At 50.4% G+C, this 23,193-nt stretch overlaps 6 protein-coding genes across 6 annotated transcripts; 2 read left to right on the top strand and 4 right to left on the bottom strand.

Annotated features, from left to right (window-relative positions):
* Positions 1–130: 130 nt before the first annotated feature.
* BDV37DRAFT_136892 (putative mitochondrial carrier protein) lies at positions 131–1,807 on the bottom strand. Its single transcript, XM_032078791.1, has 3 exons — positions 1,437–1,807; positions 1,034–1,331; positions 131–978 (listed from the first exon to the last, which is right to left on the bottom strand). The coding sequence occupies exons 1-3, from the start codon at positions 1,638–1,640 to the stop codon at positions 221–223; spliced, it is 1,260 nt and encodes a 419-aa protein (XP_031946212.1). The 5' UTR covers positions 1,641–1,807; the 3' UTR covers positions 131–220.
* A 52-nt stretch (positions 1,808–1,859) lies between these two features.
* BDV37DRAFT_136879 (uncharacterized protein) lies at positions 1,860–3,788 on the bottom strand. The gene is made up of 4 exons (XM_032078790.1): positions 3,626–3,788; positions 3,543–3,560; positions 3,166–3,389; positions 1,860–3,108 (listed from the first exon to the last, which is right to left on the bottom strand). The coding sequence occupies exons 1-4, from the start codon at positions 3,691–3,693 to the stop codon at positions 2,555–2,557; spliced, it is 864 nt and encodes a 287-aa protein (XP_031946211.1). The 5' UTR covers positions 3,694–3,788; the 3' UTR covers positions 1,860–2,554.
* A 1,222-nt stretch (positions 3,789–5,010) lies between these two features.
* aspB (septin AspB) lies at positions 5,011–6,691 on the bottom strand (the record flags this gene model as incomplete). The annotated part of the gene is made up of 3 exons (XM_032084121.1): positions 5,011–5,646; positions 5,702–6,168; positions 6,223–6,691. The coding sequence occupies 3 exons, from the start codon at positions 6,689–6,691 to the stop codon at positions 5,011–5,013; spliced, it is 1,572 nt and encodes a 523-aa protein (XP_031946210.1).
* A 2,628-nt stretch (positions 6,692–9,319) lies between these two features.
* BDV37DRAFT_237500 (FACT complex subunit POB3) lies at positions 9,320–11,700 on the bottom strand. Its single transcript, XM_032080738.1, has 7 exons — positions 11,542–11,700; positions 11,264–11,486; positions 10,679–11,202; positions 10,386–10,625; positions 10,200–10,331; positions 9,905–10,138; positions 9,320–9,855 (listed from the first exon to the last, which is right to left on the bottom strand). Coding segments are annotated over exons 1-7 (1,725 nt in total). The 5' UTR covers positions 11,544–11,700; the 3' UTR covers positions 9,320–9,485.
* Positions 11,701–14,504: 2,804 nt separating this feature from the next.
* On the top strand, positions 14,505–18,728 carry BDV37DRAFT_136813 (putative cellular morphogenesis protein (Rax2)). The gene is made up of 3 exons (XM_032078789.1): positions 14,505–15,792; positions 15,852–18,104; positions 18,169–18,728. The coding sequence occupies exons 1-3, from the start codon at positions 14,643–14,645 to the stop codon at positions 18,405–18,407; spliced, it is 3,642 nt and encodes a 1,213-aa protein (XP_031946208.1). The 5' UTR covers positions 14,505–14,642; the 3' UTR covers positions 18,408–18,728.
* A 247-nt stretch (positions 18,729–18,975) lies between these two features.
* Positions 18,976–22,942, top strand: BDV37DRAFT_278403 (uncharacterized protein; the record flags this gene model as incomplete). Its single annotated transcript, XM_032086046.1, has 5 exons — positions 18,976–19,042; positions 20,458–20,667; positions 20,772–21,351; positions 21,408–22,063; positions 22,131–22,942. 5 exons carry the CDS (start codon positions 18,976–18,978, stop codon positions 22,940–22,942), a joined length of 2,325 nt encoding a protein of 774 aa, XP_031946207.1.
* Between the last annotated feature and the right edge of the window lie 251 nt (positions 22,943–23,193).

Below are 23,193 nucleotides of genomic sequence, written 5' to 3'. Positions count from 1 at the left end.
CAAACGGCAAGGACAAACCCCAAAGGAAAAATGCTGCCATGCTCCAGACCGATCCAAGCAAATGGGTGGTAATAGAAGAAGTGAGAGATCATGCAACAGCCTCGTCCCAGAACGCCCTACCCACATCGTGTCCCATGTGGTGATGATTCAACATTATCTACAAGTGTCGCCCCGTGGCAACACTACATCCCCATCGTGCCATGCAATAAAGCCCGTTCGATCACAGAGGATTCATCTCCCCCAGTATGTCGTAGGACTCCAGCTGTTTTAACAAGTATTGGTACATGACCAGCATCGTTCCACTCTGGATGCTAGTCCACACTCCACGAGGTCCGACGCCGCGGAACCAGCCGCCAAGCCCCTCCCTCTGGTAGATCATCTTGAGACCCGTCAAGAAAGAGGAGGTGTCCAGGCGAGGCGCTCCCGGCGGGGCTACTGACGTCGATGCACCCCCCGTGGAGATCGGCCGTGAGTGCGTGCGCAGACTCGACGTAGTCTGAGACGATGTATGCTGTCGAGGGCTCTCTTTGATCGACGCATGTTCCGCAGCAGGTTTCGACGAAGACGCAGAGCTCTGGATATCGGGGTTCTGCTGGGTCTGGATGCGGGTCTTCACCACATCCATGGGGCACGTTATCACACCCGCCATTCCACCGGCGGTTGCCGCAGTCAGGATCTCTAATCCAAGTCCAATGTCGCGGGATCCCACCCATTCCTTCGCCAAACGCTGTTCCTGTTCGTAGAATGCGAATTGCAGGGCGGAAAATGGCAGATCACGGTAGATGGTAGCCCTGTATCCATGGAAGAGCGCGGAGAATCCTTCCTGGCGGACGATCGTACGGAGAGCATCGCGAGTAGAGCGGTAGTTATATCCCGAATTGAAATAGGGGTTGTTATAGCGTCCCTGGAGTTGCAGTCGCGTTTTCAAGACCTCTGAAGGGACATAAACAACGGAAGCGGCCAAGTCCGCAAAGAAACCTGAGCGATGCGTCAGCGCCACCGAATCCTGACAGAAACCGGACAACGCTCTTACCTCCAGACAGGTATGCCACATTGGCATTGATGCCAGCGTCGATCATCCGTCGCTTGGTGAACTCATACACACCAAAGAAGATCAGAGTGCCGGGAAAGGAGCCGAAAAATGCCGGAACCGCACCCCCATAGAGGCCTCGTAGGATACCTTCCTGTCGATAGATCGTCGCATACGAAGAGGTCATCGAGGCATATTTGGGAGGGAAATGGGGGTCGCCTTGCTGTCTCGTCTTCACCGTATCGAGAGAATGCATGAGCATATCGCCGCATGTCCCACCGGTACCTCCGGCAAGCATGGCCTACGGGAAAAGATTCATGTCAGTTTGAGATAGAAGATTTCTGCGCACACCCTGCGCATTCACATCACCATCCGTATTGCTCGTCCGGCAGATAGCACAACGTACATGGAGATATGGCGGACGAGGCTCTTCCTCGTCCTCGAGTGGTGTAGTTTGTACATGGCTGGAGCCTGCCCTTATCGGGCCCGTCGCATGGAAGACATGGTCGCCGGTGCTGGAGGTGTTCGAATACGAAGCGGTCGGAGGAGAGTCCAGAGCGGTTGTCTCTGTCGTGGAAAACAGGCCAAACACGCGCGAGGTCAAGCTCATGGCAAGAATACCGCAACCCACCAGATCGTGGTGCGGGCCAGACCACGGGGGGTTGGGATGCGGCGGCGACGTTTACCGGATGGATGCCACCCCAATGAAGGATGACGGTGGGAAAGAAGGAAGAGGAGAAGAGGGATCGAAGGAGATCTAAACTATACAGAAATAAAGGAAAGTCGAGAGGTTAAGAAATGAAACATGGCACCTCTCCCAGTCGGTAGTTCACAGAAACGATGGGTCAACGCTCAGCCCAAAATTTTGGTCGGTTTTCCGCTTTCTCCGCGTCCGAGGCCGACTCTCCACCTCAGGCACACCACGCCGCCTTAATAAGCTCTCGCTAGTTTAATTCGGGTCCGAAGGAACAAATGGCAATGGACCGAAAAAACAACTCAGTCCCTTCAATTGCCACAAGAATCCACCAAACTAGACTACTACCGAACAAGAACGTGGTCGTCGGTCTAGACTTATAGGACACAACAATATGCCTCAACAACAAACAAGTGCTCATTTCCCCTCACAGTAATAATTTCGCGCAAATACAGAATGCAATGAAATCCGTCTGGGCAAAACATCCCATCGGAGGTCCAGCATGTGCATGACTTAATGGCAATACAAGATTATAATATGACTCCCCTCTCCCCCAAGCACTAAACATCCTCATCCACATCCTCTCCCGCAACAGCATGTAAACAATCTTTTGCTTATCGTAAGAAGAACCACTTCCCAACCCAAACCGGGTTAGTACCAATGGCACATTATTCGTTATATGCTCATCACTTTACAAACGAGAGCCCACACGTCAATCTGTGATCCCGGGCCCTGCGCGAATGGTCTAAGTCCGGCTAAAATGCGTCGCAATCGGATTGGGCCTTTCCCACGCGTCCCGGGCGGTCATCGTTCATCGCCAGAGGTGCCATTTATTGCGGCTTCTTGCCCGGAGCTCCGGAAGTCAGACGGCCCAGGTCGGTGCTCTCATACGCCTGGCGAACAACACCCTTGAAGGTCTCCCATCCCTGGCGCACCGCAGGGGGGGTGCTCTGGTGGGAAACCGAAGCATCCACGCGGGCGGTGAAGTGGCGCACGGCCTGCTGGACGAACGAGCTCTGGGTGTATCTCGCGCGGAAGAAGGCTACGTAGATAATGAAGAGAAGGATGCTTCCCTTGGAGAAAGTCAGAACTCCCAAGGCCAGGCGGAACAGCAGCGCCATCTCGAGCCCAGCCACGAGATCCATGCTGGCATCATAGTACTGCTTGACGAATCTTCCAATGGTCTCTGCCAGAGGACTGGCAGCAGGCTTGGCAGCACCAGGAGAAGAGGGCGACCCAGATCCGGCGGCGCCCTGGGCGGGAGGCTGCAAGGTAGGGATCAGGTGGGCCCGAGAGTACGTCGCAACGTGGAAGATCGAGTAGACGCTGAAGGGTAGGAGGGCCAATGGGACCTGGCGGGAATAGAGCCAGACAATCGCCATTCCTGGTGGTTTGGTTAGCCCATGCCGGTTTGGTCAGACCGCCAGGCGGTTCTACTCACCAAGATACTGGACATTTTCATCACCAGCGAGCTTCACCACAATGTTCGGAACGCTACCCTGAAGACGACCACGGGCGATGTGTCCTTTGTACACCACGATACCGTATGTTGCAGCAGCCGAAAGGAAAGCCAAGCGGTAGGACACCTGGGCCGAGGACGAGTAGTAGTTGAAGGTGATGTAGGACAGGAGGTAGCGGAAGACGGAGAGCAGCAGTGTGACGTGCCTAAAGCCAGTCAGCGGATCTGTTTTCTCCCATCCTGGACTTGCGAATGTCATCCGATAAGGGCAGCATCTGGTGTACGGATGTCGCAAATTGCTCCAAACGGGTACCGTGTGCCGCCGGCCGAGGCAGCACACAATCACAAGGGAAGCCTACCCAGCAAACCACGCGAACCTATTTGAGAGTCATACGGTCAGTATCCACATTGCGAGCTCGGGAAAGGCCAGCGAAGCACATACTGTAGCGTCTGAGCCAGGGCCTTCAGCCTCTCGGCCAAAGGCAAGTTCGATGGGGGAGGTGGAGCCATGAGAGCTGAAAAGGTGTGGTCTACTCGGGAACGAGGGAAGTGCGTAAAGATAGTGAGAAGGAAGGCCTCAGAGAGCGAGAGCGAGAGCGGAGAGATAGCAATGCGCTAAGTGGCTGTGACGTGAGAGCAGAGAAGGGTCGAGAAAAGCTGGAAGGGGAGCGAATTGAGCGGTGGAGGCCTGCGGACCTGCACTATTTTGGGGAGGCTGGGCGGGGGGCGGTCGTAGTGGGTGGGTTTTGACGATGCCCTTTTCGTTGGACTAAGGTATTCTTTAGTACGGAAATCGGGAAGGAGAGAAGAAGCTGCTGGGCGGACGACACAGAGCAGTGAGTACCTTTAACAGGCTCCGGGAGTCGTCGTAGCTGACTGAGAACCTGAGGCAGACCAAACCTTGTCCAGTGACGTTGACAAACACTCACGGATTGACTCGGCATGATGCAAGTGGCCGGTGAAGCAACGCTAAGGTTATTTCATCCTGCAATTCGAATTGAATTTCTTCCAGATTTCATTCTTGTCTTGCCCTACTGCATTTGTTTATGTATATTTCTCTTTCTTTTTAAACTTTTACGTCTTTGATTGTAGTTCGTTTTTCTTTGGTTTTGTTCTTGTAGTGATTTTCTACCAGGGACGTCCTCCCCGTCGTCCTCTACAGAAACAGACCCTCCCCGTCGCTTTGTAGCCTGGTCGGACTTTTCAAGAACATCTGAGATTGACAACTAACGCACAATAAACTGCAATAAGTAAGAGATAGAAAAATAGGAAAAGCATCTTGAATGATGGTCGGAGGGTGGGAGAGCTCACTAAAATGTGTAGAAGTGGACAAAAGTGCACGAAGATAAGAAGGGAAAATGAGGTTTAGGCCACACTGGGGAATAAGAAACAGGAGAGAACAAGGTATAGCGTAGGCAAAAGTACATTAACAAGAAGCGAAAAGAGGACGTGAGGGCCACCGCATATCATCTTGCAAAACCATGGGCCGGACCACACGAGCAGGCCGGCAGCGCTGCTCCGGTGTCCCAGCACATTTCTCCTAGTCAAAGGCCCCAACTGGAGTTCGTCCGACAGACGGAATGAAACACAACCGAGTCATTCCGCTGCCTCGGTGCACCCAATTAGATAACAGAGTCATTACTGGCAGCAGATACGAGAAAGTAGAGGTTGAGAGAGCGTGGAAATCGAATAAACACAGCAATAGAAGGGCAGGCGAAAAGAGCGCTCGGTCAATCAACAGTCGTGGGGAATCCAACACAGAACCGCCAACGTGCCTCCAACGACCATACATCACCGGGGGAGTCCGTGTCATTGAATTCCAGCTATCTAACGAAGAGAGAAGCCCTTTCGCTTGCCCTTCTCTTCGATCGGTCGACCACTTTCGAGGCGACTCTTCTTCTCGTCCAGTTCCTGGCGTTGCCGCTCCAGTTGATCCTTCATCTCGCGATGTCGAGCGTATAGTTCGTCTTCGCTCTGTTTCAGCTTGCTCTCTTTCTCGGCCACCTTCTGTTGGAAGACCATCTTCATCTCTGCCTCCATCTTGGCAAGCTTCTGCTCGTGTAGAGCACGCTCCTCCTCCTGCTTCACGGCTGGGTTGACTTCCTTGAACACGCTCGGGTCCTGAGCGACACCCATCTGGGTCAGCTTGTCGGAGCGGTAGTCCTCGTACAGGAAGTTGTTGGTGTGTTCCTTGAGCTCTTCCATGTGGGTGCGGATCAACATCTGGCGCAGCTTGACGAAGTCACAGTGTTCCTCGTTGTCGACCTCGATGGTACCCCATGGGTAGCTACGGCCCCGGACCTTGCGCCCGTCAGCGGTGGCAACCTCAGCGTTGGCACCGACCACAGCGAAGGGGACCTTCGACATGATCTCCTGGTTCTCGGCGATGGTTTCTTCGTCGTCGAGTTCGTAGCGAGGGCCCTCGAAGATCTTGATAGAGTGGTGTTGGATATCGGCAAGGATCTAGACCAAAATTAGCATAGGTTCAGGACCAACTCATTCGAGACAGATGACATACTCTCTGCTTAAACTGAGCAATCTCCTCGTCCGTCAATGTATCGGCCTTGGCGATCACAGGGATCAGGTTGACCTTGGTGTGCAACCGGCGCATGACCTCAATATCCAAAGGCTTAAGGGAGTGGCCGGTGGGCTGGATGAAGTAGACACAGGCGTGGATACGGTTGTCAACAATGTTAGTACGGTTGACCTTGTTCTCAGCTTCCAAGTAGGCATCGTATCTCTGCTCAATGTTCTCTACAATCGGGCGCCACGAATCGTCGTTGTTCACGAAATCACCGAATCCGGGAGTGTCAACCACGGTGAGGCGAAGACGAACACCGTTCTCTTCAATGTCTGCACTGATCGACTGGATGGCCACAGTCTTGGGGATGATGTCGTGGCTGGGGCCGGTGCGCTCCTTGGGGGGGTAGAGAGAAGTGTTGAAGAGAGTGTTCACAAGAGTCGACTTTCCGAGACCAGATTCACCTAAAACACATATCAGTCACGCCCATCCATTATCCTTTCGTCAGGGGCACTCACCGACAACCATCACGTTGAAGTTGAATCCCTTGCGAACACTTTTGCGGTGCCATTGGTTGGGAAGGTTGGCAAAACCGACGTAGCCAGTCAACTTGCGGCGAACCACGTTCTTCATGTCGGTGGCAGCCTGGGCCACAGCCTTCGGGTCGCTGGAGCTGACCGTTTGTGCGTTTCCTGACCCCATGGGGTTGCTGCGCTCAACAAAGGGGGAGCTGGGCTTGCTGCTCTCAGGAGACTCCACGGCCGGGGTGGCGGAGCCGTTGGTGGGGGGTGGTGAAGCTACAACAGGTAAAGTCAAGTCAGTAACTGGCGTAATATCGGATTGAGTTCCGGTAGGCAAAGTTCCCCGAGTTGGCGAACACGACGTATGGCTTTTGGATCTATGGTGTTTCAACGACGGAGAAGCACTGAATCGTTGAGAGTCTACTTGCGAGCGACCCTCTGCACTCCGGCGTCTGGCATGTGCCATGATGTTGTCCCCACGCGCAAGAGCTTCGGAGGTACACGAATGAAGGATTGTCCGCCAGGTGAAAGAATGGGAAGAAAGCAAGACCGGTGAAGTGGGATGTCGCTGGTAGCGATAAGCTTACCCATTATGAATGTTAAGGGACTGGTTCAGGAAGCGAGCGTGGACGGTTGGAAAAAAAATGTCGAGATAGCGAGCGTTGATAAGTTCCCCTGAGCAGGTCGCACCTTCTTGGTTAGCAGACAATACCCTTGCAGAGACGGAAATTCAGGCGAGGGGTTGGTAATAGATCAGGAAAGCATCTGGAACCAGGCTCTTCTTTCCAAGGGAGGGGAGGGGGAAGTGGTTTTTTAGAGGGGAGGGGGTTGAAGAATTGGGGGAAGGAGCGCAGGTAAGTGCCACCGTACCTTTGGAATCCCGAACACCTGAAAAAGGGTGAGAGGATCAGATGGTTCAACAATCAGGGGACAAAAAGCTCTCAAAGATCACCGAGTCTTGGGGGAAACGGGGAGTGTGCACGAGATGTAAGGTTTAAAAAAAAAAATACAAACAGAAGAATCGAAAAGAAAAAAACTCAAAGGAAGCTGAAAGAGAGAACAGAAGAGCGTAGAGAGAAGACAGGAGAAGGCGAGAACGATTGGACCTGCGGAGTGATTTGGGGTGGAGAGTCAGTCCGTTGGTGGTGTAAAAGAAAGGGGGCTCTTGTCTTCATTCAACTTGGGGAGCTAACGCTTCCTAGGGATTAGTCCGCTCAGAACAACATCAATTTTGGTTGATCTTGTTTTAATTTCACTCCTCCAATTGAACCACCACCGCGGAGAGTCAATGACAATCTACTTAGGAATTTCATGAAAAGAAGAAAAAAAATTATATATTCAGAACCAATTCATATGATTGAGGATATTTTTCCCTGACACCCTTTTCCTACAAGCCAAGCATTGCATTCTTACAATCATCCATTCCAATCCGACATGTCAAACATATAAGGCGGCGATCTCAAAGGGAGACGGAGAGCCCAAAGAAAAATACAATACAATGAAACAAAATAAAATAAAGTGGATTTTCCAATGCAAATATACTACGCCCGACTAACAACATAGATAGAGGGATACAGGTAAAGCTGTACCTACCAGATGATGGCCAGATCCCTAAAACAATCCCCTTGTAGAACCATTCCATTTCAATTCTCAGATCCAAAGCTCATCCATGGATCCCGCTTCACCCTGATCCAAGTATACCAATTTCCCAATACCTCCCAATACTCATTGATGGTGACGGTATCATAAACATATTATTTATAGAGTAAAAAAAAAAAAGAAAGAAAAGAAAAGAAAACAGATTAATGCCCAATTGACAATGCAATATCATCCACACCACCACTAGAATGCTCCGCCGACTCTTGACTGAAAGGTGTTCGTGAGCTTCAATTCAGGTCCTGTCTCTTTCAGTACACCGTTTCGACCATATTCAAGTGACATCCCTAATCATTTAGAGGATGTATGTATTGTACGCAGTCCAGTGCGTATGTATAATCATACTGTTCTCCATCAGGGTATTACGAGGACCGTTACCCATGGGATGTGTGCCCAGCAGGTGTCCTCTAGTAATCTATTGACGTTTTACTGGGTAACGCAGCATCTGGATAGTCAGGGGGAAGATAAGATTACCTCCGAATCGTTCCCGCCATACCAAGAGAGACGAGGTACCGAATACTTACCACTAGTGCCCTGATTACCCGTAAGCTACCACAGGTAATGAAATGCGGAAACCAACTCTTGTCCCATGGATGGGAATCAAGGGAATGAATTCCAAACATTAGTCTTGATGACCACAACATGAGTTAGGGGGTCAGGTTAAGCAAGCCACGCATCTCTCCTGCAGGGAGACAGATACATCTCATATCCTTGCTATATGTTCCATACCTTGCCTTACTTTCGTATCAGATTGAACCGCCATCGGGCACTCATACCTACATATATATCTCCCCAGAAGAAGATACATTGAAAAATGTATATATAGTACTCCGGACATCCCTCCCATACGGTAGCACTCCTCCCACTCAAGACAAGAATAGTGACATTCCACAGGGCATGAGACGCAATGTCCGTTACCGAGGCACGCAGAACAATACTCCTTGGTTTGGTTTGACACTTGCATCTAGACCGTGGCCCAGACATGCTGTAATACCACCCAATACCGAATGCTGGAACCTTGCCCGCAGTACCGATGGTGATGCGTCCTTGTCCGCCATCACGTTAGGGTTTTCGGTTCTGTTGGGAATGAGATTAAATAAATAATGATGAAACGAGTTGAGTCAAGCTGACATTCCTGTCACAAAGTTTCCATCATTGCCGTGCACCTCAATAGTACACTGTATATGCATACTGGTTCAATCAAAGCCCACTAACAATACCAGCATGAGGGACGAAAATGCAGGCGGGACTCAATAGTGCTGTCAATAGCAAAGTCAATTCAACTGACGTGTCCATCATATGATGCATCAGAACGCCCGAGGTTGTCTTCTGTCGCATCTTCTGAAAGCAAACGGAAATACCATGGAGATATCCCGAAAGGCTTAATGGGGGGGAAGAAAAGAAGGGAAAAAAATAAATAAATAAATTTAAATAAATTTAAATAAATAAATAAATAAATAAATAAATAAATAAATAAATAAGAATGTTGTTACTCGAGTTGTAACTATGCTAGAAAACTTTAATGATATCATTGATTGGCCTTATTCATTATACAACCATAACCATTATTCCAGAGATAGCCAGATAAATCGACTTCAAGGTATTTATTTCCCAACCTTCGATTTCTTCTTCGGCCGTTCCGCTTCCGACATATCCGCATCTTCATCATCGTCACCGCCGCCGCCATCAGAAGCATCGTCCATTTCGGCGTCACTCCCGCTGCCACTGCTTTCGTGGGCCGAGTCGAACTCTTCCGCAACGTCGGACTCGGACTCGGCCTGGAAGTCCTCGTCGATAGATTCTTCATCCTCGTCCGCCGATCCACGATCGGCACGTACGCCCTCGTCATCGCTGGAACCCATATCGTCGTTGTCAAGGGCAGCAGCCAGCAGGGCCCCGGCATCGTCGGACATCTCGTTCTTGAATCGGATGTTCTTCGCTTTGAAGAATTCCTCGAGAGGTTGTTGTTCCTCACTGAGCCACGTTAGCATCACTACAATAACTCGAATCATCGCATACGTACCGGTTAATGTTACTAAATTGATGCTCTCCCATACCAGCCTTCAAACTGACTGAAATATCGAAGGTTCTGCTGGCCGACACGGCACCACCGACACGGGACATCGTAATAATGGCAATGTTCTCGATCTGAATGTACGTAGCAGGCTTCGGGACGAAGATCAAGCTCTTGTCCAAGAAGTACAGAAGACCTTCGTTGGCCTTGATAGAGCATTTAACCCCACTATGACCATGATGACTACGCATCAATGTTAGCATTCGTGTGACATCATACGGATTGTGAAAAGAGTATGACAAACCTGACAAAGTCCTTCGATGGCATGATGACCTTCTTGCCCGAAAGACCGCGGAAAATCTTGGTTACGACCTGATGAATAGGTTCCTCATAGCGAGGCTCCAACTTGTCCTTGTAGCGAGTCTCCATCAATTCACTGCATACTATGTTAGATGGCCCCGGGAACAGAATACCGTCCAGCATCACTTACTCAGTCATGTTGAGCTCAAGGCTAATTTCTTCGTCCAGCTTCAATTGCATAACCAGGAATGGGTACCGAGTCTGACCCTGTCGCAGAGGGGGATCGAGGCCGAGAACAATGAGCGTATGTGTATCGTCATTCTTAGGAAGCAAGAAGAACTTCTTGATAGAAGAGTACTGAATCTTGTAATCGTAGGTTTTGCCACGTAGTCGGAACGAAGACTCGTACATGTCGATGTCGAAACGACCTCTGAAATAAAGGTCAACGTCGTACTGGCATGATGAGGGCTAAAGTAGACGTACCTGGGAGTAAGATGAAGAACATCCAGAAAAGTAGCAAACGTATCGCCAGCCACATCGCCAATCTCTGCTTTTTCCATGAGCATTTCGTAGAAAAGGTTGGCCGCATTCTGTTCTTCGCCTTCTTCCTCTTCTTCGCCGTTTTCTTCTTCGCCATTCTCTTCCTTGATGCCCTTCTCGGTCTTCACTACTGTTCCAGGAATGTAAAAGCGCATCTCCACCAACTCATCGGGGCCCGAAGCGGCCTTCCGGCCACGGTTCTTGGTGCTACCGGCTGGCTGGGCATTGGCATCGGCGCCATCGGCATTGAGAGCGAGTTCGACAGCGACTTCATTCTTTCCTGCAAGATTCGTGTTTGAGATTTCGGAATACGGAACTTCGAACGCCGGTCGGTTTTGGACGTTGAAAGATAGCTCAGCCTTGGTGAATTCTGCCTTGCCCCAGTTCCAACCTCGGAGAGCGTGCTCCCTGCTTTCCACGTTTATCCCATACCAAATCTTAAAGGCCTTGCTTAATCGCTCGAAATCCTGGCAGATGACAAAACAACGTCAGATCACCATACTCATAAACACATAACAAGGGGTGTACCTCTTGATCGAAGCCATCCAGTTGGATGACGCCCGAGGAGCGCGACAGAATCTTCAGTTCGTATCCCTTTGCCGCTCGACTCCATTGGGCTGCGCCGACATTGCTGCTATCGAGGGTAAAAGTCTCGCCTCCACCAGAAGGCTTCCATCCCAAGCCACTTTCCGCAAGCTTACACTTTCCGGGCTGCTTGGAGAGGTCGAGGTAGATGTTATCGAAGCTCTCCCTGGAGAGAAGATTAGAGAAATGGACAAATGGCAACTACCGCGGATGAGCCTCACATTTTGGAGAAGCTTTCAAGACGTCCAGATAAAGGGCACCCCTCTATGAGTTTCGATTATTGTATGGTGATTCTCTGAATGCAGCGACAAAGTTTAAATAGGTAATGAAGGAAATTGTACGGTATCAGTGCTTGTCCAGCGGTAGAGTAACAGGCTATCACCTATTGAGCTCTAATATAACCTTTTTTCTGGAGTCTCGCGTTGCGCGCGGCTGTCGATGGTTCATACGCGGTGCGGCAAGACACTAGTCCAAGGTAGGCAAAGTGGATTGGCGGCTGGCCTGGGATACCCGCTGCCTTGGATACCTCAGGCAGCATTCAACTTTCTCCGGTACAATATATACGACCAAGTTTAAATATCATTTGAGTCGGTTATCGAACTGTCTAATCTAAAATGGACTCATCATGGTGGATTTACAGATTGTAGCTCTCTGTCGTATTTAATTTAGGAGTCAACATGAACTGGTAACTATCAGCACCACCTGTATTGTTTGGATATATATAGTACTAATACTTTATTGAGCTTGAAGTTACTGGCCATTGGTCGACTGCTAACGTGAATCTCATCGTGTAGTTACAACAGTCTAGAGATCGTAAGATCCCGAGTGCATAACTAGCATCGAGTTGTACTTTCAAACTCGGATATTACACCCATCAATTGTACCTCTCAGTAGTCATTCGATATCCTCACACCTCGGTGACCGTTTCTATAGAACTAACAGTTGGTGTGACTGTCCACTCTACAAAGAAAGTGAGGAGTATGGGATGGTGGAACATGTGAAACACAGCATATCTGTTCCACCCATTAAATACAGCTTCGAGCGGATGTTACTCATTGAGAGCTTGTAGTGTGGCAAAGTTCCCCTGATGTGTAATGTTGGTTTCATTGCCCTCGAACCGCTTTAGGATCATGAACTGCGATTTTAGCGTATCTCAGTTGGTGTTCCTGTTACCTTTCTATGGTGGAAACTACGTAGACGACATATCTCGGTCTCGCTCCCTGAATAATCTTTGAACATAGGTAGCGTGATTCTTCACAGCACGCGATACAGTAGGTGGTCTTTGTTTCTCGCAGTAATCGCTTTTCTAGCCTCTATTACATCATGAAGCTCGCTCGATTCATAGTTATAAAGAAGTGTTATTACAGGGACCTACCTCGAACGCATCCAATACATGTAGCCTCTCAGCTATCGATCAAATTTCTGAAAAGGCTTAGTAGGGATTGAAGGGCGTAAGATCATAGAAGCTTCGATCTGTACCAATATCTATTGCTTTTGCCATTACTTCTGGCTAAGACTTGATAATAGGTCATTTTTCTCTTTAGACCGCGGAATGTGCATTTCGCCGGTGTATGGCTGTGTTGTCTAATGCCGAATTCTTATTGCAAAATTCACACGCCGCTTAGATCAATTTCTGAAATGAAACCTTGGAGTAATTTTTGATAGCGAGGCACTATAGGTACAAGAATTAACGAGCTCACCATAAGTGTCGGCAAAAGGTGGGTGGCTTGTGTGACTACCGAGGGCATAGCCATTGATTGTTGGTTGTGGATACCAAGTACGTATGTAGAGGACATCACATCCCCTATTATTAGTACCTCTTACGAATTACTCACTATATCCGTCGCACAGAGTATGTGCATATCCTAGATGGCTAGCTGCTGGCCGCTTCGAGATAGAATCTTGAAGAGCGCATCTGGTAGAAGCACACCGCATGGAGCGTCAATTGGGCTCTTATGCATGGTATACAAGCATTCGTACATATACTTCTGCAGCCAAAGGGCTGGACAAGCCCTGTGCGACCCTTTCATCTCCCACATAGTGTTGATTACGGCTACCTGCAACCTGTTTGGTTCCAATGCGCCTGCAGACAGGTTCATTGGCCTCATTGGGGATATTCTACAGAGGACAAGGTCGTAGTGATGTGATATTCCAAGTTTGAGTTGGAAATTATCCGATAAGGGAAAAATACAAACAAAACCTGTCTCCTTACTCCTCCAGCACCTCTATAAATATACGATAGCCACCGACATGATGTCAGGGGAATACTTCATCTTCCAAGTTCGAGCGATGCACGAAGGATTCCTAATTTTAAGGTAGAGTAGTCATTAGGTAGCCAAGATTGAGGTCCATCGTGCCCACTCACTTTTTTGGTTTAGGGTGACACCCGCAACGATAGGCGGTTCGATAGTTTCCCCTTAGGCTTTACCCTTGGGAGACTGTAGCGATCGTTAGTAGAGCTTGGCTTTTGCCATTGCCATGGAAAGATTAAATTAAATTGAAACCAGATGAACCGTTTTTTTTTTTGGCAGACAGGTTATCTTTGTCGGGTAGTACGGATAGATCCATGAGACAATATGAAAGTTCAAGGGTGGAGAGAAGGAAGTGGACCGACAGCAACAGGCAGAATCAATTTAATCTTTTTTTAAGGATCTGGAACAAATTAGCTATTAATAAAACTCCACTAGTGTGCGTCGACGGCCAGACAAACACCACGCACTTTCCCGTGTCATTTCCCACCCGCCACCCCGAAAGAGTTTAAGGCGTACCCGTGAGGAATGAAGGAAAGAAAAAAATACCGGACGTGCTCCAAAGCCCAAGCTGACTGTACCGTACCAGGAGGAACTTAACTAACTGAATGGACCTGAAAACCACACGCAAGGAGAACAAACAACCTATTATTTGCCCTTGCCATGTCACTCTTTCGACCCTCCTTCCACCCTCACCCAGTCATTCGTTAATCCTCTTTGTCATTCCTTATTCTTTAGTATTATTTTTCCTTTTCTTGTCCTGCCCATTCCTGAACCTCTCCAGTTTTCAAAAATAAAACGGAGAGCGTCATTCGTTCATTACCCCTTGTCTGTTTTCTTGATGTTTTTGGTTTTTCGGTGTTCACAAACTACATTCCTTTCTCGACTCCTTTTCCAGCATTATTCGCGTGCTTCGTGTTGATACATCGACTCCATAAAAATAGACCATTTGCTATCGTCCGATCGTTCCGCTTCTCCCCCCTCTTTTCGTCACCATCATTGGGCAAGGACAAGTCGAATTTCTAACTATCTAGCGACCCTCTACAGTGCGCCTGTCGTCGCGCTCCTGGACAATGAGGAACCCCTCACTGTTTAGGCCTGCGACGGCTGGCTTGTCGACAGCCCTCTGCTTGGGCTCTCTACTGCAACTGTCCCCCGCCTCGGGACTATCATTTACACCGGTCGCACAACCCGACTTGCAACTGGAACCTCTAGGACGGGTCGCCCTTACCGGAGATTTCGATGCGGTCTCGTTTTACTCGTATAAGGAACAGTCGGAGACGGCCTCAGTGAAGAATGGCGCCCAATCCATCCTGACGCCGCTCCCAGATGGCATCCTAACGACGCTGTCGACCTCCGATGCTTATATTCGTGCAATGTGCCCGTTCACGCAAAAAGATGGAAAGTACGCGGGAATTTTTGTCGGCGGAAATTTTACAAGCCTCGGAGGCGTGGAAACCCAAGGCGCAGCGTTGTTCGACCCCGAGACGAAGAAAGTGACGGCTTTACCCGGCCTGTCGGGATCTGTTTCCGCGGTACTGTGCGACAAGGATACGAACAGCGTGTATGTTGGCGGGGATTTCAAATACGAAAATACGTCGAATGCCGTGGCGTGGGTTGGCAATGAAGGTTGGAGGAGCTTGGTCTTCGGTGGATTCAATGGTCCCGTTACCTCGATCTTGAAGAACGATAATCATATTATCTTCGGTGGCTCGTTCGATGGCATTGGCAACTCGACATCGTCCAAGAAAAATCAGCAGATTGTCAACCTCCAGGACGCTACAATCTCCTCCGACGCGGTTTCCAGCAGAAGTGGCTATAGTGATCCTCGAAACATTATCTGCCAGACGAGCGGGGAAGATGGCGAAGGGAAAACATGGCTGTTGGAGGACAACTCCCCCGGTTTCTGGCGTGCCGACATGCGCTTCGGATACAACCCCACAAAGATCCGCATCTACAACACCCACTTAGAGGGGAGAGGTACCAAGACCTTTTTGCTGAGAAGACTACCGGATAATGGCATTATGAACCTGACCTATACTGACCCTGATACTGCGAATGACGTCTACTGCGACCAGGATTGTTCACTCTCTGATAGCACAGCTGAGAAATATCGCGAGTTTGAATTTGTGAATAGTGTTGGCATGAAGGGATTCCAGTTAGAAATTAAGTCCTGGTATGGAGATGGCGCTGGCCTCAATGGAATCCAGCTTGTGCAGAACGGTTCGTTGATTGATCGAACTTGGCCCAGTTGAAGTACTGGTTGCTAACAATTCATCCAGATATTTTCGCTTATGCGATCAATGATTTCAATGAACCTACATGTGCTGATCTCAAATACCCATCCAAGGCGACACAGACAGGTTCTTGGACTACGACCGAATCGGGTCAGAGCCAGTCTGACTATTTGACGGCGAGTATCACCGACTCCACTGCGTCTGATACTTCTATTGTCTTTGAACCGGATGTCAAACAGTCCGGAAATTATTCTGTGGTTGTTTACACTCCTGGATGCACCCAGGACGGCACTTGCGGCTCGCGAGGTGTGGTCAACGTAACCGCCACCGTCAAGAGTAACAGTAAATCGGCAGAGCCTATCCAAAAGACGATCCACCAGACAAACTTGAACGACAAATATGACACCCTCTACACTGGTCCTGTGGATTCCAGTGATGGCTCTTTCCGGCCCAGCGTAACCCTAACTCCGGTAGCAGGCCAGGGTGATGTAACCATTGTTGCCTCCAGGGTCAGGTTTGCGCTTATTCGGGCATCAGAGGGGCTAGATGGAGAATTGAACGGTCTGTATGACTTTGATGTCGCCGCGAAAACCACCAGTTCCAATTTTACCGAGTCTGCAGTCAATCGAGCTGGGCTCCAGCTGGACGAGGATGCCACCGTAAGAAGCTTGGCTACCCACGACGGCGTGATATATGCTGGTGGAAACTTCTCAAGCTCGGGGATCAAGAACATCCTGTCCCTAAAGGACGAGGCAAACGCGACTGCCCTACAGCAAGGTGGTTTGAACTCGGAAGTGTCTTCGATGACGGTATTGGATGATATTCTATATGTTGGTGGCAATTTCACCGATACTTCTGACCGTAGCAATAGCGATTTGAAACATGTCGCAGCTTATTCTTTTGGCTCGAAAAGTTGGACAGCGCTGGGAGGAGGTGTCAATGGGCCTGTACACAAGGTCGTTCCGCTTACGCTCAACGTCTCTACGGAGATCAACGAAACGACCATCGGTGTGACCGGCGATTTCAATCAGTTGCTCGCCTTCGATGACAATACATTGGTTAACGTTACCGGCTTCGCAGTCTGGGTTCCGTCAAAGAAGAATTGGCTACAGAATCTGAATGTCACCCAGATGGCTTTCGCTGGTCAGTTGTCGGCTTGCACCAAGGTGGATAACACCACTGTTATTGCCGGGACTCTCTCCTCCGCCGGAATTGCCGCGGCAGGTGCTGCGGCCCTCCTCCATGACGGTCCCCTGAGCATCAAGCCGCTGTTCGCCAATGCCAACTTCACTGGCGAAACCTACACTGGGATTTATGACACGCAGTCCAACCGCAATCTCACCATTGTAGGTGGTCACTTTACAACCACTGGCGGCGACGGATCTTCGGTGAAGAATCTTGCCCTGCTCGACGGTAAGGCGGGCACCATCAAGGGTCTGGGAACCGACATTGACAGCAACTCCACGTTCTTGGCCTTGACTACCTGGAAGGACAAGCTGTACGCTGGCGGAAATGTCACTGGCACTTTCGAAGACTATATCTTGAATGGGTTTGTCGTATACGACCTCGAGAATGGGACCATTGCTCGGAAACAGCCACCACGATTCACAGGCGATGCAGCGACCGTCAATTCTATCGCCGCTCGTCCTGACTCGGACGAGATCTATTTCGGAGGCCAGTTCGAGAAGGCCGGAGCGCTTCCTTGCCCGGGGGTCTGCTTCTGGGATGCTACTGACCAGCAGTGGAACAGACCTGGTGTATTATCGGGTCACGTTTTGGCACTGAAGTGGATATCCAATAAGAAACTGCTGGCAATCGGCAATCTCACCGTCGGGGGAAATGTGTCCGCGCTCGCAACGTACACCCCCAAGAAGCAGACCTGGGAATCTTGGACCACTGCATCTGATCTTCCGGGAACCGTGACTGCTTTCACCCCTGCTAGTGTGGACGTGTCCACGTTCTGGCTCGCAGGAGTTTCCCAGAACGGCTCCAGCTACCTTGCTAACTACGACGGATCAAAATTCCAATATCCTGGGGATCTCTTTGACTCTGGTACCACTATTCGTAACCTTGAAGTGCTCTCCCTCAGCAAGGATCATTCCGGAGTCGACGTTCTACACAAAGACCAGGTTCTCCTGGTCACCGGCCAGCTGGTGATTCCTAACTTTGGGAATGCATCCGCAGCACTCTTCAATGGAACCGAGTTGACCCCATTCATGCTTAGCTCGAATGCGGATGGCCAACCGGGCCACATGGCTCAACTGTTCTACGAGAACGATAACCCTTACAGCAGCGAAGGTAGGCTTTTCTTTTTCTTTGTACTTAGAAGATCATGTGCTCTTGTGGATACTAACTTGTGCAGTTGGGAACCATCGCTCCAACGGGATTGTAGTCTTAATCTCATTCTGCTGTGCACTTGGCGCTGTGTTCTTGATCGTCATTGCCGGGGTGATCTTCAATAAGATCCAGCGGCGCCGCCAGGGCTACATGCCGGGGCCGCAGGCATACGGGACCGATCGGCCCTCCAGCATGCAGCGTTTGCCTCCGGAGTATCTGTTCAGCACTCTGAAGTCACCGAACCCGGGCACACCGGCGATCTGAACGCTTTGAGTCCCGATACGTCCACCACATCACATCTAAATTGGACCTCTTTTTGATCACTCAGACCGGCGTTCTTGGGCAGAAAACCGTCTTATACCCGTAATTTAATCCGTTTTATGTCTTGCATCTCTACTTTTCATTCTCCCCGGGCCTATCCCGGGTGGTACGCTGTTCACTTCTTTTGCCTTGAGGTGCTTCGACATCCTCTCGTGTTTGATCTACCTGGGACTTGTCTATATAATCCTAGGTCGGCCGCGTCATTTCTTTCATGAAACCTTTGTTGTTGATGTTTGTACTATAGTCTTTCCCTGGGGTTCCCGCTGGGGGGACACCAGGAGGCCATGTACATAGCTCCCCGCGCGAGATCGCGGTAATGACAATCATGCTCGTTTTCTGCACATCGCGATGGTTGATTCCGGTATCCCGCTTGGCCATTGGCTGGTTTGCCCCGAGACAGCTGGAGATAATAAGTAGAAAAGTGGGGCCTCACTCGGGCTGTTGGATCTAGCGTGGGAGGAGATTGGCGGAAGACCTGGCTGAAGCGACACCCAGCCATCATATAGTCGCCATGACACTGGTCCGTGATCTGACTGTCATGTTTCGATCAACCCTGGCCTCTCGTGAACCCGCTGATCGTGAGGTCATGGTGCATAGGGGATCGAATGAGCTGTTGGCGGGGATTGGGGCGCTGGACTGATAAACGAGGAACTAAAAGAAACGGGAACCCATGGTTTGGGTATCGTGGCATCGTTTGGGGCGTCATTCGCGCTTGTCAGTGGATGGAGGCCGCGGTTCAACCATTGAGTAATTGCTCGGAGTGATCCACTATGGAATGATCGCTGGAAAGGGAACATGCCAAAATGGAACAAGATTGAAGGACAATGGCGGCAGCGGTGGAGAGGGTGCGTGGGGAGCTTTCGGTTTTGCATTGGACTGCCAATTTTGACGGGAAAAGAAAGAAAAAAAAATTGGCGATCGATGTCCAATATTGGATGTATCCAAAGTAGTTGTTGTATGGAAAAGATGGTAGCGTCTAGACAAATGCCCTATACTAATGTATGTACCGTACTCGGTATGGTAACGCTCAGCTCAGCTTCCTCCCCAGGTCCCAAAAACCCCAACTCCTGCATTGTCCCCCCTCAACTTTCTCTCCCCCGCAAGGACGCCGCGACCACACAACCAGCGCCGGACAAATACAAACTCCGCCGTCCCTGCCAATGTGAATCGCCATGAGGGTCCGATTTAGACTGCTTTCGGCCTTAAGTGGTTCCCCATTTGGGCCTCCAGTGGCTCCGTCGCTTCCATTCCCCGCTTTCTGTTTTGTTCTTGTTCTTTTTTTTTTTTTTCTCCCTTCGCTTGTCGCCAAGTCGCAAATGGAGAAGAAAAATAAAAATTACGGAATAAATCTCCTTTCCTTGGGCGAAGGTTCACCATCGGTCCTCATCGATCATTACCCGTCGTCGACCTACGAACATTCTTCCCGTTTCTCCTCTTCGACTTCCCTCGCCAGAATTCCCCCTTTCATAGATCCCTTCCAGCCCTTCTGACATCCCCTTTCCGAATTTAGTATCTGCTCAGTGAGATCGGTTTGGGACTAGTGAATCTCCTTCGACTACCTTATCAATTTATCCTTTCCCCAGTTATATTGTTGGTCCACACCCACTACTCGGATGCTGCACCTTCACCGTCGACGTTACCACTCGGTATGCGATCCCGCACAGGCTGGTACGTGTCCCCTCAACTTTGTCTATAATTAAAAAGGAAAGAAAAAAAAGAGAAAAAAGGGACAAAAAGATAGATTATACCAATATAATATTGATCTTCAACAATCTCTATGTCTACGCAAAGAAATCAAATCATGTCCTTTCCCTGTCATATTTTGGCCGTTTGTCGTGAGCAAGGGAAACGATGATCAGTGACTGACTTGTCCGCCCCGTGTCGTGCAGCTTAACGTGTCGTACTCGAAAATTGAAGTGTACGTTTTTCGTGCTTTCTGCCCCTAGCGGTTACGATTGTGGAACGCGAAGGACTAAGACCAAGTGATGGATAGGTGATGAGCAAAAGCCCGAGTGTTCGCAGTGTCGCAAAGGCGGCCGAGAATGTCGCCCCAGCGAAGGGATCGTGTTCCGCCATCAGCAAAATGCTTCGATGAATAAGAACCCCGACGATCCCACCGGTGGGCGGGGCACGCTGAAAGGTTTCTACTCGTACAAGAACACCTTTGATGAAGATAGTGTCTGGCTAGATATTCCGAAACATGGTACGAGCAAACCTCCAACGGAAAGTGATTTGCATAGCCCTACAGTGATGCGCGCACGGCGATGTCTGCGAGGGACGGTCTGACTGATGGACTTACCTCGGTAGTGATCTTTGTCGACAACTCGGATCCGTATGTGGAAGACCTCGAAGCGGCCTTGGGAGAGTCGGAGGCGGCTATCCTCGCCGCGAATGCGCAGAATCGAGATTGGAACGCTCAGCGGACCGTGCCTTTGGATGGGGAGACCCAGGGGTTGAAAGCTCTATCGGCAGCAGCGGTCCACAACCAACTACCGTATGCCTCTTTAAATATGGACCAACAGCCTTTACCCACTCCCGACAGTGGCGTATCGTTCAATGCGGTTCCAGCCACGGCCATGACGACGGGCCATTCCCCGAACCCGACATGTAATGCGATACCCGGTCAACCATCACCGCCGGTTTCGATTTCGCCCTCCAACAGCACCAATAATAATATCAACTTTCTGCTGAATCCCTCTCAATCTCTTTCTCCGCAAACGGACTCTAATTTACAGTATGCAACGGCACGTAGAAGCTCTTCACTAACCGCGAGGTCGGTCGCGTCGCGAGGTGTGGGTGCCACTGAACCCAAGCCGGACGGACCGGTGGAAACCGACCGTGAGATTATGTTTCTCTTGCGGCATTTCTCCGAGTCGCCGGGGCTCTGGTAAGTTCTGGTGTGCTCGCTTGATCCTGTGGAAGGCCGTTAATATGTGGTGACAGGATGGATTTATTCGACCTTGGAACATATTTCGCATCATACGTGCCGGCCAAAGCACGGTCCAATCCCCTGCTGCGATACGCCGCGTGTGCGTACGCCGCGAAGCAGCTGGGTCGGGTCAAAGGCGCGAGGCCTCCTACCGGTGAATTTGTCTCAACCCAGTCTCTCATGCGACGAGGACCGGACGCGAAGAACGTAGACTGGATCTGGCATGGCGCAAAGTATTATGAAAAAGCCATTCAGCTGCTGATGAAGGAGTTGCAGCCCGACAAAGGCCCCGCGCCACTCAGCACTCCCGAGGCATTTGGCCAGTGGCAGGCGGCAGAACTGTCGGAGGGTAATGATCCTAACAACCCGCGCAAGCGCCGAAGGCGTTACTCGGAGAGTCGATTTTCGAATGGGGTCCACTCGGATGAAGTTCTGGCGGCGACGGCCATCTTGTCCGTGTATGAATTTCTGGATGCCACCGGCCCGGCATGGAATCGACACTTGAGTGGTGTTAAGTCTTTGTTGGACGTGGCAGAGGTTGGTATGATGCCCCTTGAGCAACATCCTTCGCCTGGCGACGCCCTGCCGCAGCCGTTGAAGAGACCCGCTCTTTCCAAGGCCCGAAGAGCCACCTTCTGGAACTTTGCCCGGCAAGATTACCTGGCTGCTTGTAAGTGTATCCTGGGGCGACTTTCGAGCAATCTTGGTGACGTCTATATTCTGACCGCGTACTATAGTTATCAATGAGTGTAATACCAGGCTGAATACCGATGACCTGGTACTTTGGACTGAAGCTGGTCTTCAAATAGACAATATGGGCTTCATAGTCCCTAGTAATTCAAACGCCGCTGGGTATCCAGAAGGCGATGAGGCCATGAAGGAAGACCTCATCGGGAATGGCCTCATATGGATTCTTTCCAAGATCATTAATTTCATCAGCTCGGGGGACAATCTGCAGTTAGGGAGCGGTCCAGTTAATACCGGGCCTCTGGGTATCTCGCAGCAGGTTTTACTTGAGCGGTGGTATCGCCTGGAAACCGAGCTTGACGTTTGGTACAACGGTCTCCCCGATACCTTCCGGCCCTGCGCACGGCTGGAGCACCCTTTGCAGAACGACGGCGACGGCGATGGTGACGGAGCTGCTTTGTCGGAGATCTGGTACAGCATTCCCGTATGCTCGTCAGCTATGCAGCATTACCACATGGCCCGTATCTTGCTTCTGATCAACAAACCGCACGAGTCGACCAGTAGACGGAGTACGATCACCAATCGGCTCAATTCGTATCGTTCCATTGAGAGTGAGATCCGATTTCATAGTCGGGAGATTGTAGGTATCTCGATGGCTCACCCAGAAGGCTCGGTCCGGATCAACTCTCTCCAGCCGTTGTTCGTGAGCGGTCAGTGTCTCACCGAGCCCCGAGAACGTGAGATGGTGTTGCAACTGCTGCGTGGCATAGAGTTTGATCTTGGCTGGGCCACTGGGTATCGTGTAAAGCAATTGTTGCGGGAGTGGGGCTGGGATGAACAAGCCAAGGTCCGGGTTTCTTGATCTCGCCATGACTGTCGTTATCTTTAGTCTTCAGCTCTGTCAAGAAGTCCCCAGTAGACCTTGGGTGTTTCCACCGCAGGCTCTGCGCTGTCCCTGCGTCGATCACGACCTGATGGTCGGAAATGCCACCAGGGAAGCGGCTTCATGTTGGCCATTGACCGACAACACCTCACCTGGCTGCGCGTTTGGATGATATCTTTCCGGACAACCGCGCACGACCATGGCTGCGTCCACCCTCAGGGGTGATACTA

This window comes from Aspergillus pseudonomiae (assembly GCF_009193645.1).
Source record: "Aspergillus pseudonomiae strain CBS 119388 unplaced genomic scaffold BDV37scaffold_4, whole genome shotgun sequence".
Lineage (NCBI taxonomy): Eukaryota > Fungi > Ascomycota > Eurotiomycetes > Eurotiales > Aspergillaceae > Aspergillus > Aspergillus pseudonomiae.
This window is presented reverse-complemented; position numbering and strand designations above follow the sequence as displayed.

What these genes read in the sequence shown, in the direction of transcription:
- BDV37DRAFT_136892 (XM_032078791.1), bottom strand. Translation starts at nt 1,640, where the DNA reads ATGAGCTTGACCTCGCGCGTGTTTGGCCTGTTTTCCACGACAGAGACA. An exon ending in CTCGTCCGCCATATCTCCAT is followed by an intron (nt 1,332 to 1,436) that starts GTACGTTGTGCT and finishes CTTTTCCCGTAG; the next exon opens with GCCATGCTTGCCGGAGGTAC. An exon ending in TGTGGCATACCTGTCTGGAG is followed by an intron (nt 979 to 1,033) that starts GTAAGAGCGTTG and finishes CGCATCGCTCAG; the next exon opens with GTTTCTTTGCGGACTTGGCC.
- BDV37DRAFT_136879 (XM_032078790.1), bottom strand. Translation starts at nt 3,693, where the DNA reads ATGGCTCCACCTCCCCCATCGAACTTGCCTTTGGCCGAGAGGCTGAAG. An exon ending in TGAAAATGTCCAGTATCTTG is followed by an intron (nt 3,109 to 3,165) that starts GTGAGTAGAACC and finishes CCAAACCACCAG; the next exon opens with GAATGGCGATTGTCTGGCTC.
- BDV37DRAFT_237500 (XM_032080738.1), bottom strand. An exon ending in TGGATGGCTTCGATCAAGAG is followed by an intron (nt 11,203 to 11,263) that starts GTACACCCCTTG and finishes GTCATCTGCCAG; the next exon opens with GATTTCGAGCGATTAAGCAA. An exon ending in CCATCGAAGGACTTTGTCAG is followed by an intron (nt 10,139 to 10,199) that starts GTTTGTCATACT and finishes ATTGATGCGTAG; the next exon opens with TCATCATGGTCATAGTGGGG.
- BDV37DRAFT_136813 (XM_032078789.1), top strand. Translation starts at nt 14,643, where the DNA reads ATGAGGAACCCCTCACTGTTTAGGCCTGCGACGGCTGGCTTGTCGACA. An exon ending in AATCCAGCTTGTGCAGAACG is followed by an intron (nt 15,793 to 15,851) that starts GTTCGTTGATTG and finishes CAATTCATCCAG; the next exon opens with ATATTTTCGCTTATGCGATC. An exon ending in TAACCCTTACAGCAGCGAAG is followed by an intron (nt 18,105 to 18,168) that starts GTAGGCTTTTCT and finishes TAACTTGTGCAG; the next exon opens with TTGGGAACCATCGCTCCAAC.